The sequence below is a fragment of the Neoarius graeffei genome, chromosome 15, assembly GCF_027579695.1.
Source record: "Neoarius graeffei isolate fNeoGra1 chromosome 15, fNeoGra1.pri, whole genome shotgun sequence".
Lineage (NCBI taxonomy): Eukaryota > Metazoa > Chordata > Actinopteri > Siluriformes > Ariidae > Neoarius > Neoarius graeffei.
This window is the reverse complement of record NC_083583.1, coordinates 70,325,812-70,339,295: the sequence shown is the minus strand read 5'-3', so window position 1 is coordinate 70,339,295 and position 13,484 is coordinate 70,325,812. Positions and strand designations below refer to the sequence as shown.

The following is a 13,484-nucleotide window of genomic DNA, read 5'->3' as shown; positions in this document are numbered from 1 at the left end:
ATTTTTATATAGCGCTCAGTGCCCGAATCAAAGAATTTCGTGGTGAAATAACTGGATTTGTAGCAAATTATGGGCAGCGGGGACTACATAAAAATCACTTGAACATTGAAAGGCAAGTTGTTGTTTTTTTTTTTCCCTGGGATCAAGTAGCGGGTGCAGACAGACAGCCTGTGTAGCCAGAGAAAACCGCTGCCGCACCTGGACATCTCTGATTAGAGATTTCACACATGCCTCAGATGAAATTGCATGAAAAGTTCTGCGGCTTCCTCAAATGGGAAGCCCTCAATGGCCATCTTGGCATAACTTCGATGAACAAGGCAGTCTAGTGTACAGATAAGTTGGTTACGGAGGCAGACCTTTATTCTGTTGCTACAGCTGAACCTGGCTGTAGTATGAAACAAGGACTATGGTTGGATGCTGTGCTGTGCACTGGCCAATGGGAGCACGCTATTGGTTCTGAGCAGCAAATCACATCCCGCTTCAGAAATAATGGAGAGCAAACATTGTACCAGAGAAAAACACACGTGGGATGCAGATTTATTGGGTTACTTGGAGTCCCCACTCGTCCACTAGTGTTTATTTTGATCTGCCAGTGCAACTAACATTGCTCGTTTTTGTTTCATCATAATTTTCTCCAATAGGAATTTTGAATCCCGTCATCACAGAAAATTACCCGTCGAATTCTAGTATTGGCCGTTGAAAAGACAGGTCTCTAGATAATACGGAGATTAGATACCTGTGATCTTCAGGCCCTCAGGCGACCCTGCATTAAAAGCAGACACGTGTCTGTAGTGGAAATCACTGTATGGGCTCAGGAACACTTCAGAAAACCATTGTCTGTGAAAAAAATAGTTCATTACTGCATCCACAAATGCAAGTTAAAACCAGATATAAACAATATCCAGAAACACCGCCGCCACCTTCTCTGGGCCCCGAGTTCTTTTACAATGGACTGAGGCAAAGTGGAACAATTTCCTGAGGTCTGATGAATCAAAAGTAGAAATTCTCTTTAGAAAATCATGGATACCATGTCCTCCAGGCTAAAGAGGAGAGGGACCATCCAGTTTATCAGTGCACAGTTCAAAAGCCATCATCTGTGATGGTAGGAGGGTGCATTAGTGCACATGACACTGGTAGCTTGAACATCTGGGAAGGGATCATTAATGCTGAATGATATATACACATTTCAGAGCAATATGTTGCCATCCAGATAAAATCTTTTTTCAGGGAAGGCCTTCCTTCTTTCAGCAAGACAATACCAAACCGCTTTCTGCGCACATTAAAACTACATGGCTCCGTAGTAAGAGTCTGGGTGCTAAACTGGCCTGCCTGCAGTCCAGACCTGTCTCCATTTTAAAACATTTGGGGCATTATGAAGCACAAAATATGATAAAGGAAACCCCGAACTGTTGAACAAATGAATTTGTATATCAGGCAAGAATGGGACAACATTTCTCTTTTAAAAACTACAGCAATTGGTCTCCTCAGCTCCCAAAGGTTTACTGTGTGTTGTTAAAAGGTAGAGGTGATGCAACACAGTGGTAAACATGCCCCTGTCCCAACTTTTCTGAAATGTGTTGCTGACATCAAATTCAAAATGAGTATATACACTTTTGAACAAAACAAAATCTCAGTTTCAACATTTGATACATGTTGTCTTTGTACCATTTCCAACAAAATATAGGGTTTCCATGATTTGCAAATTATCACATTCTGTTTTTATTTACAGTTTACACAACATCCCAACATTTTTGAAAATGGGGTTGTATGTCCCCTTTAATTATATGAGAATGAAGCCTATATACATATATAAAAGTAATTATGTTGTGTATATATTACATGGCATGAAAGGCATTTAGCAGACACTCATCCAGAGTGACCTACAACATACTCGGAGCAGCCCGGGGAGCAGTTGAAGGTTCGGTGCCTTGCTCAAGGGCACTTCGGCCATTCCTGCTGGTCCAGGGAATCAAACTGGCGACCTTTTGGTCCCAAATCCGCTTCTCTAACTATTAGGCCATGGCTTCCTCACGTAGTTAAGAATGCCTTTTTTCATGTACGTTTAGGCCTGCATAAATATTTCTGTACTATTCACAATATTTTAATACATTCCTATTTGAATTAATTTGAATTTGGGGGTGGGCATCGACTGATAATATTGGTTATCTGACATTGTTATTGGTGCTAAAAATAAATTTTCCAGTCAGGCCCTACTGAAAGTGTAGAAGCATGTGAATGTGAAAAATCTTCAAATTAGTTTTTCTCCTTTTTTCACAAGAATTTTACTTCCAATTAAAACATGCAAAAGAAAGAGAGAAAAATACAGAGGGTTTTCTCAGGTCACCACACAAATCATGTACCACTACAATTAGGGATTTTACCGTCTTACCCACATATCTCCCACCCGGCTTGATGACGATGGCAGCACGGCTGCGTGTCTCCTCCTCTGCCTGAGCCATGCTCTGCTTGGCCTTCTGGTACGAGTCGTCTGTGGCACACACCGTAATTTTATCCTGGATCCCTCCCAGGCAATCCAGCTGTATGCTCCCTTCACTGAGGAAACCAGAAGTGCACATCATTACCAACCTGAAACTAAACAGAATCTGTTTGAAATAAGGTTTGTTAAGCTGAACTTCAGTCAGCTGGAGCAGCTAAATATGGATAACACAAAAGCACAATACAAGTAAAGTACTGAACACAACCAAAGATATCAGCATAAACTCCCAACTTCTATATATATCATCATCTGATTACAACCGAGTAAATAAATGGAGTTGATAATGTGCCTCAGAATGAATGGATATTTCAATCTAATAACTTGAGGTGCTACAGTTTGATCCTCTGGGAAAAACTGCTCATATACAGAAGCACAAACAGAAAACTAACCTACCTTGTAATGTACTGCTGGATGCAGTCGAAGCTGCCCTGGGGATTATCCCTCCCCACATTGGACAGATAGAACATAAACGTTCGTAGATCACTCGGACTCGGGGACTGGGGTATTGAGATTTGCTGTTTGGAGATAAAACATAAAACAATACTCTAAAACCTTTACTAGACAAACTGTGGATATTGCTGGTTTCAATTCCGAGGTTAATTAATCTTTTTTAGATTGCATATATTTTTTGAGAGAGAGAGAGAGAGAGAGAGAGAGAGAGAGAGAGAGAGAGAGAGAGAGCGAGCATGCGTATACTGGTCTGGATGAACAGATCAGTGGGTAGAGATATCTGGCAATTGATCAAATCAGATTTATCTATTTATTTTTAAGAATATTTCAAATGCCAAGTAGAAGTTTTTCAGTATAACTGATTTAACTCCTATGCATCTTTTTGCATAATTTGTTGTTTACAATCATCTTCATGGACTCAAACTTAACCTATTTAAAAATCATAACTACAGGGCTCAACATTAAGGACTGCCCGATTGCCTGGGACAAGTGAAACATGCATTCAGGCAAGTGGGATGCGTCCCCGACATGCCTGACCGGGCAAGTTGGAACGAGCGTATATTACGATCTAGCGCCACAAAAATTAGGCTTTTTGATCTTTAATTATTTCAGTTCCTAAAAGCGTCCCTCACTATGTATCCACCATTATGTCTTGGCTGTTTTCTTAGTCTCGGGTTCATTTACTGCTTTGCAAGTTATTTTATATCCCCCACCACTGTTGTAGTATGGTACACATACTGTTTATAGACAGTATTTTTTTTTTCTGCTCACATTTGAGTTAGCTCCTTCATGAAAAGGGTTTGATTTTTCTCACAGGTGAAGCAGCTTCCTTATTCAACACAGAAAACCCAGATTGGTTTCAAAACAACTCGGGCATATTTATTAAAAACAAACAAACAAAAACAAACAAACAAAAAAAACACTCAACAAGGAGCGACATGTGCGATAAATCCTGAATAGCTTCGTTTCTGTTATCAGAGGAACACAGTTCTGTGCAAAACATATTTTATTTATCATCCACCTCTAGTTTTAAAAAGAATAAATAAAATACCCACACCCCATACTACTTCATGACAGACCAGCTGCACTGACTCAGTTACTGTACAGGTTGCCAGGTCTGTATAAAAACACCCACAACCTACACATTAAACAATTTTAAACTCAAACATTATCCTGTCTCATGACGCAGTGCGGGGTTTTTGAAACCGTGCAAGCTCTCGAAGCCTGCTGGCGGTTCCACAGGTGACGTCACGAATCTGGCTCCAGACTCCCTTGGGATTTTTCCCAGACGCGTTTTTTTTTTTGCTGTAGATAGATGGCTTTGTGCAAAATTACTCTTCTGGATGAGTGTGTAAAGGGACATACTTTCATATACATTATATTTATTTATATAAATATATATATTCATTAAAAAAAAAAACGAAATTGGTCCAGGATATGCACTTTAAAGTCCTCATTTCCCACACTGCTGAAAGATAAAGAAAAGCCAAAGTATGTTCATACACAATCTCGCATTCTGTCATGTTTACATGCAGCCTAATAAATCTTAATAATCTGACAGAGGTTAATATGAAGACCGTGCGCGCACACAAATCAATAACTACCCACATTAGTAGTGGGTAAGGTCAGTGAATCTACCCACATCTTGTGCAATATTTATCTATGACAAGCATAACATCCTTCACAAGTGTATGTTATGTGAATGTCTGTACATTAGTATACCTTTCTCATCTCATTATCTCTAGCCACTTTATCCTGTTCTACAGGGTCGCAGGCAAGCTGGAGCCTATCCCAGCTGACTACGGGCGAAAGGCGGGGTACACCCTGGACAAGTCGCCAGGTCATCACAGGGCTGACACATAGACACAGACAACCATTCACACTCACATTCACACCTACGGTCAATTTAGAGTCACCAGTTAACCTAACCTGCATGTCTTTGGACTGTGGGGAAAACCGGAGCACCCGGAGGAAACCCACGCGGACACGGGGAGAACATGCAAACTCCACACAGAAAGGCCCTCGCTGGCCACGGGGCTCGAACCCGGACCTTCTTGCTGTGAGGCAACAGCGCTAACCACTACACCACCGTGCCGCCCATGTTTGTACATCAGGTTTGTTAATTTTGTATCTTATAGATGGATGGATAGATCCTTTTTGTAAGGCAGTGAATTTCCCTGTGTATCTTACACTGAGAATCAAGCAATCTTGCCTTCATGTTTGCACCTCAGGCACAAGAGTAAACCAATACCAAATGAAAGTCTGATGGAACAGACTGGCTTTGTGTCCTTTTAAGATTCTATTAAATAAAAGAGCAGTAATCACCATGGAAACCTTTGTGATTACTTTATTAGAATGTGTACATGCGTGTTAGTCATGATGTGCTCTAAAAGGGAAACGGAAACAGCTCATGTTAGAGATTTTAATCTATTTACAGTAACTGAGGTTAGATTGGCGTTGAACACTGAGGCAGAGGAATTGAGCCAGAAAAGTTGCCTAGCCTTTATGTTCGAGTGAAGCCTTTACACAAAACGGCCAACCCTTCCTCCAGAACACCAGACCAGAATACACAACGTGGAACAACTTTACTGCAGTCACAATGTCGTACTCCTGCTGCCCATTTAGGCTTTGCTGAGGGGAACATCACTTAAAACTCAATAAAAGCACAAGATTAAAAAGGGGAGCATGCAAACATTGGGAGCATAGTAGGACAGAAATGCTCAGATATGTACACAACACTTCATTTGTTTCTCTGGCTAATTTAGGAAAACTCAGTGACAGCAAAGCAAACACTTGCATGTGTGCAAGTGAAAACGAATCTTCATATCAAATCAAACATGTGAGCAGAACTGCTGCGCTGTACAGCCCTGGGAGCCACAAACTGCATGGACTATAAATAGACTGCGTGTAGTGCTTTGAGACTCTATTATACCCCCGAGTCTGCTAGAACAACAATATTTTGCTCACTAAATTGTGTGTGCTGGTGAGGTCCGAGTTTACAGTGGTGTGTAAAAACTTGTTTTTTAAATCTCTATTCAATAAATCTTTTTAAAATGTGTAAATAATTTAACAGGATGTCAGGGTCAATTTTGTGCAATTCTGATACTTCTCCATGATCACTCACAAATGAACACCTCAGATTCTGTACAAAGTTGATCACATATTGATACGTACTGATCAGAGGCTATAAACTCCAGTGCGATGACGTCCCCGAGTTCACCTTAAGGTTTATGGGTGTTCCAGGGCTCTACGTTAACTTTGAGACATGGTTGAAATCTGGTTGCCCGAACTCAGAACATGGTTGCCCAAATATTACTTTTTTTTTTTTATTATTCAACCTTCTCAGACGCTGTCTGTATCAACAAGCATTGACACTAGCGCCCCGTGCGAGTAATGCGGTAATTAGTCATGTAGTGAAGGACATACCAATATTCAGTCCCCCCAGGATTTTGCGGGCCTTTTTTGTGATTGTTGCGGCCTAAAATGTCTGATGTTGCGGGGGGTTTCCAAAAAATTGCGATGAAAGTTGCGGTGTTTAGGTTTTTGTTGCGATTACATTGCGTGAGGAAGTGAAAGTTGTGAGAAATTGTTGCGATTTTCTCTTTTTGTGATTAAAATTGAGTGATATGTTAAATATTAAGTTATTACTGAAAAACTATTGATTTAAAAAAAAAAAAAAAAAAAAAAAAAAAACACACTGAGAAATGGTCCTATAAACAATTTTACCAATATAAAAGATTTCCAGGACTACAAAAATGCAGAAAAATAGGCTTTACTTATCCAAATGCACCTGTTGGTTCTAAAGTTAAAGTGCATAGAACCTCACAGCACAACATGAAGTTACCTTAAAATATAATATAAATGCCTCAGCTTTCATGTAAGAAAAAAAAACTAATACTAGTACTGTGTGCAGGCAGTCTCTCCTGAAGACTAAATTAAACAATAATTATAAACTAATAAAATAAATGGCTCAGGCTTCATAGAAGAAAAACAACAATTTGAACAGAATCTCACAGTATGATGCTGAAGCTGCCTAAACAATGGAAAATAAAATACCATTTTGGCAAAAATGTTGGCATCCATTAATTTCTTGTATTAAGTAAAAAAATAATGTAAAGTGCACACAGTCCTTCACTGTAAACATAACACTTTCAGTAACAGAATTTAAGCCTACATAAACACTGACTCACACATCATGCAATGTTGCCAGATACTGCTGACGTTTTCCAGCCCAAAATATGTTCAAAACCCGCCAAAATGCACTTAAAACCGCCCAATCTGATAACACTGTGCACATGCTGCTTCTCTTGAACGTATACACGGAAGTAAGGCAGAAGGTAGTTTGTCGACGTCACGTCAAGACGACGCCAACAATTGGTCAAATTTGCAACACTGCCCTGAATTCGTGGGGATTGGTTGAATTTGCAAATCGCAACATCCTGCAGGGTCTGAATAGAACACTGAATATGCACTACGCGATAATTATTAGCAATGGGAAACTGCATTGCGAGCCTGCGATGTGCAAATGTGAATTCTGCTAGTTGTTGAACATCCCGTAATGATAACATGGACGCGGTCTTTCCGAGTCAAACAATCGCAAATCGTGATGGAATTTCATCATAATATGAATGAATAAACATCGTTTTTCCACACAAGTTGACCTATTTGGGTAGTTGCCTGATCGGGCAAGCATTTGTGAGAGTCTGGTTGTCGGAATCTACTGAATGGTTGCCCCGGGCAATCGGGCTACTGTTAATGTCGAGCCCTGTGTTCGATTCCCCACAAAATTTACCCGTCAAGATCAGCAATGTGACCTTTTCTGAAATAAATGTATTTATGAAAGTTAAAGCACATGCTTTAACTAAGTAAACTATATAACTATATGCTATAACTATAAGTAAAAAAGAGATGGAGAGATACGGCTAGACGGACAGAGGTAAACCAGTAACCCCCACTCCGAGGGGGGAGGGGGGTAATTATCTCATCTCATAAGACAAGTTTTAGTTCACACATTTTTAATCTTTATTTTCCGTAAAGCTGCTTTGTGACGATGTCTATTGTTAAAAGCGCTATACAAATAAATTGACTTAAGCCTCGGTCAAAACCGGCCGTACATGCTTCTACGGCTGGTCTACGTGCAAAAAACGCAAGAAACGCACAGAGGGCACGCGTGTGACGTGCTGATTTTCGAGCCGTAGACTGGCCACAGAGGATCTTTGTCATGTCAAACAAACTCTACGGGCGCTTACATTTTTTTTCAGGTTGCAAGACAAACTTACGGCCAACGTGCGTCTTGCCCCACGAAAGAAAAAAAAAAAAAAAAAAAAGCGCGATTTGGGAAACGCCAAAAATCGCACGGCCAAAATAAATAAATAAATCGTACGTCCGGTTGTGACCTAGGCTTTAGCTTTCAAAACTCCACCTACTACTGGAGAGGCAGAATGCTCCTGGTGCAAAATTCAAATGTACGGTATCTTGATTCATGTCAGATGGTGGAACAAAGCCTACACCTTAGGGCAAAGGTCTTCCCACACACACACTTGAGGTTTAAATGTATTTTAATAACCGTTTCAGACCTGCAGTTTACATTGCATTGTTAAAAAATAAAAATAAGGCTGAAAACTTGACTACATAAAGATTTAATGATTACAACAAAAGGTTGATTTGCTTTAAAAAAAATAATTATTTATATACACACACACACACACACACAAAAACGATCAACTGTAAGCTACTGCTAACTTACATTACCCGCTCTCGCTTATATTGGAACGCAAGCAATCGAAGGAATAGGACACTTATGAATGTTGACTTCAACAAATAATTAACCCTGAAACAAGTAAGTAAAGAGCAGTGTTCTCCCCAGGGATTTCAAATAGCATCCTGGTAAACTGTCATTTTGAAATACAAAACTAGCATTTTGCTTCTTGAAATAGTGTCACCCTGTACGTTTCGTAAATACATTCATTCAGTAAACAGGAAGTTGATGTACGACAGACCTGAAATGGTATACACAGCATAGAACCCCGAGCTGAAGTTTGCTACCAAGTGGCTATGATTTGTGGTTGCTGAGAAAAAGGGTGCGTTTCGGATGGACAGAGATACGGCTAGACGGACAGAGGTAAACCAGTAACCCCCACTCCGAGGGGGGTAATTCTCTCATCTCATTATCTCTAGCCGCTTTATCCTGTTCTACAGGGTCGCAGGCAAGCTGGAGCCTATCCCAGCTGACTACGGGCGAAAGGCGGGGTACACCCTGGACAAGTCGCCAGGCCATCACAGGGCTGACACATAGACACAGACAACCATTCACACTCACATTCACACCTACGGTCAATTTAGAGTCACCAGTTAGCCTAACCTGCATGTCTTTGGACTGTGGGGGAAACCGGAGCACGCGGAGGAAACCCACGTGGACACGGGGAGAACATGCAAACTCCACACAGAAAGGCCCTCGCCGGCCACGGGGCTCGAACCCGGACCTTCTTGCTGTGAGGCGACAGCGCTAACCACTACACCACCTATAATAAGTAAAAATTGCAACTTAAGTTCTACAACAGTTAGTTCTGTTGCACCAATTTGATTGGTTGAGGGGTGTTTCAAGAGCGCCGATATTTCCTATAACAGCACTGGGACGTTTCATGGTGTGCATAACGCTGCTCGTACATGTTCACCATATAAAATTCACTTTCTAGTTCAAAAAAACTGTTAATACAGTAGAGTTAGCAAGAGTGAGATCAACTTTAATCTCATTGTAAATGTGTATAGTGACAAAGGCATTCTCTTCTATTCTAAATGATACTTTTCAGGAATATAAAAAGGTTTTACTTAAAATCTCAAAGTCAGTGAGTTAGCTGACATGGTGCGTGATGTAAAGTAAGCGTGACTTTTCAGGATCCATTTTTGCTAGCGGAGCAAAAATAAACAGAACATTTGACCACACTGTGTCTGAAATGCCACCTACTTGATAAATGTTCTGGTTTACAGAACTGTTGCATAAAAGCAATATTGCACTTGCAATCGTATGGTGATCAAAATCCGCACAGCTGTTATCAACTGTGTCTGAATCCCAGCCATGCAATATTCAGCATAACCGCACTCTTGCTCATGTGATTTTATAGTCTCCAGCAATGGTCAAACCACAACTGTTCACGAGGAACATTAGTCAGTAATGCGATTTATAGAAGTAGTTATATTGGAAATGTAGGTTCTGTTTCTTAGAGTGCTCTCCACCCTTTCAGCTGTACGATAAACTTAGTTGAAATGTTTTATTTTATTCTCAATTTGGGCATAAGCAACAGAAGTCTTATAGTTTCTCAAAAACCTGGGAAGTGGGGCTTATGAAGAAAACATTTAAAAACACATACATCTGTGAACCGTAGCAGTCAAGAACTGGATTATGAAATGTCCTGCTTCAAAACATGACCAGGATAAAATCAGGACAGGCGAGTGGTGTGTTGTGTACAGGCAGCAGAGCTGTGACTGACTCAATGTTGGATTTAGGTCTTGTCTTTATATGTTTCAATAAAGAAGACACATAAAAGCATAAGAGATTCTTCTTGCTTTTGGTGCATAATTGTTTCCCCTCCCCCCCAATGGTCAAAGTAGCGTCAGGGTGGTAATGGGAACATGGACTAACTGCCCACTTCACCCACCCACACAGTCTTACGCCATACACAGTGCTGATGTGTTCTCAGATCAGCCTCCTTTAACCCAAGGTTCCTTTCACATGTGGTCTGCAGGTGTGTTTCAGCTTCATCTTCTATTATTTAAAAAAAATAAAATTCTCAGTTTTAAAGACTCTTACTTATTTGGCTATAGACTTGGTGAATACTGCAGTATTCCCTTTACAATTACTAAATATTATAGCTGAAATCCTTTACTGGCTCATGCTGAGCAAAACAAAACCTTCCAGAATCTGAAAGTTTCAAAGACGCAAGGAAGAAATGCATCATTAGCTCATTCAACTGATCAACTCCGCAATTAGTATACAAATAAATTAACATTTAATTCAAAGCAAAAATATTTCCATTGCAAGGTCATACATAACTTAAAACTTGTATACATTGGGATCAGAAAGTATTCAGATATTTTCATTTTTTACATACTTCAACCTATATAAAAAGTGTACAAAAGCTAACTAGAAAAGCACTCTGAGAGCACAGACCTCCCCCAAGAATCCTTTAAAAAAATCCAGGATCCAGAAGGTGATCTGGATCACCTTCTGGATCCATAAAAATTTAATGGATTGTTACTTGTGCCGGGCGGCACGGTGGTGTAGTGGTTAGCGCTGTCGCCTCACAGCAAGAAGGTCCTGGGTTCGAGCCCCGGGGCCGGCGAGGGCCTTTCTGTGCGGAGTTTGCATGTTCTCCCCGTGTCCGCGTGGGTTTCCTCCGGGTGCTCCGGTTTCCCCCACAGTCCAAAGACATGCAGGTTAGGTTAACTGGTGACTCTAAGTTGACCGTAGGTGTGAATGGTTGTCTGTGTCTATGTGTCAGCCCTGTGATGACCTGGCGACTTGTCCAGGGTGTACCCCGCCTTCGCCCATAGTCAGCTGGGATAGGCTCCAGCTTGCCTGCGACCCTGTAGAAGGATAAAGCGGCTAGAGATAATGAGATGTTACTTGTGCCCAGTCACACCTCTGGAAAAAAAACTTCAGAGCAATCCGTTCATTACTTTTTCCGTAATGTTGCTACGAGAGCGAAACAAATATCATTCATTAGGCATGGACTGGAGATCATGTGTGCCAAGTTTCGTGATGATCGGACAAAACATGCGGCCAGGGTCACTCTACCTTCACTTTGGACAAAATTCAAAATGGCGGAAAATCTCATTAGGTGGAGAATGACATCATAGGGTACGTTGGAATCGTCTAGCTCCAAGGATTCCAACGGCACCAGACTTATGAAAATCGGACATACGGATCAAAAGTTATGTGCATGAACGCATGTAAGACTGATCAGTTGGTGGCGCTAGAGCGTGAGATGTATCAACATGAAACTTGATGAAATCAATCAGGGTCCACTCCTCTATCAGTGTACCAAGTTTCATGACTTTACACCTTACGGTTTGGCCTACAGAAGGAAAAATCTGTTTTTTGCATCGCGCACCCATTCATTTCAATGGGGAAAAAAATTAATCCTTTAAAAAAATCCGGGATCCAGAAGGTGATCTGGATCACCGCCAAAATTTAATGGATTGTTACTTGTGCCCAATCACACCTCTGGAAACAATTTCAGAGCAATCCGTTCATTACTTTTTCCGTAATGTTGCTAACAGACAAACCAACAAACAAACGCTACCGAAAACATAACCTCCTTGGCGGAGGTAAAAAGTGTCCCCAATTACTTTCCAGAGCCCTCTGTAACCCTGCTGTTAACAGGCTCGCTGGCTACGGAGGCTCTCTGTCAGAGGGTGGTTTATACTTGCGTGTTGAAACATGGATCTGCATTAAGAAGCAGAGAGATGGGGGAAGGCGTAGGCCAGGGAAAGTGAAGATAATCTGGATACCCTCCATGACACTTTATATGACTTGGTATTTAAAACAAAAACACAAGGCATGTAATGATTCACCCAAGTCACAAATTTGATTCCCCCCCAAATGTTATTTTCTGAGAGGGGAAAAGAATAAATAATAAAAAAAATTCCCTATTCTTTATCAAGTTTTATTCTTTTTGCTAAATTAATTTACCTACATTTGTAAAGGCTGTAGGAAAATATAACCCATTAACAAAAATATTCATTTTATTAAAAGTTAGGATAGTTAACAAGTCAACCTTTTCTTAATAAATTTACAGTGGTGCTTGAAAGTTTGTGAACACTTTAGAATTTTCTATATTTCTGCATAAATATGACCTAAAACATCATCAGATTTTCACACAAGTCCTAAAAGTAGATAAAGAGAACCCAGTTAAACAAATGAGACAAAAATATTATACTTGGTCATTTATTTATTGAGGAAAATGATCCAATATTACATATCTGTGAGTGGCAAAAGTATGTGAACCTTTGCTTTCAGTATCTGGTGTGACCCCCTTGTGCAGCAGTAACTGCAACTAAACGTTTGCGGTAACTGCTGATCAGTCCTGCACACCGGCTTGGAGGAATTTTAGTCCATTCCTCCGTACAGAACAGCTTCAACTCTGGGATGTTGGTGGGTTTCCTCACATGAACTGCTTGCTTCAGTTCCTTCCACAACATTTCAATTGGATTAAGGTCAGGACTTTGACTTGGCCATTCCAAAACATTAACTTTATTCTTCTTTAACCGTTTTTGGTAGAATGACTTTTGCGCTTAGGGTCATTGTCTTGCTGCATGACCCACCTTCTCTTGAGATTCAGTTCATGGACAGATGTCCTGACATTTTCCTTTAGAATTCGCTGGTATAATTCAGAATTCATTGTTCCATCAATGATGGCAAGCCGTCCTGGCCCAGATGCAGCAAAACAGGCCCAAACCATAATACTACTACCACCATGTTTCACAGATGGGATAAGGTTCTTGTGCTGGAATGCAGTGTTTTCCTTTCTCCAAACAT

At 40.6% G+C, this 13,484-nt stretch overlaps 1 protein-coding gene across 1 annotated transcript in view; it reads right to left on the bottom strand.

Moving 5' to 3' along the window:
- Positions 1–13,484, bottom strand: part of ell (elongation factor RNA polymerase II) — a 91,890-nt gene that overhangs the window by 45,947 nt on the left and 32,459 nt on the right. The window contains exons 3-4 of the mRNA XM_060941818.1: positions 2,891–3,012; positions 2,390–2,553 (exon numbers count right to left, since the gene is read on the bottom strand). Coding sequence (XP_060797801.1) covers positions 2,390–2,553; positions 2,891–3,012 — 286 coding nt within the window. The remainder of the gene's footprint in view (positions 1–2,389; positions 2,554–2,890; positions 3,013–13,484) is intronic.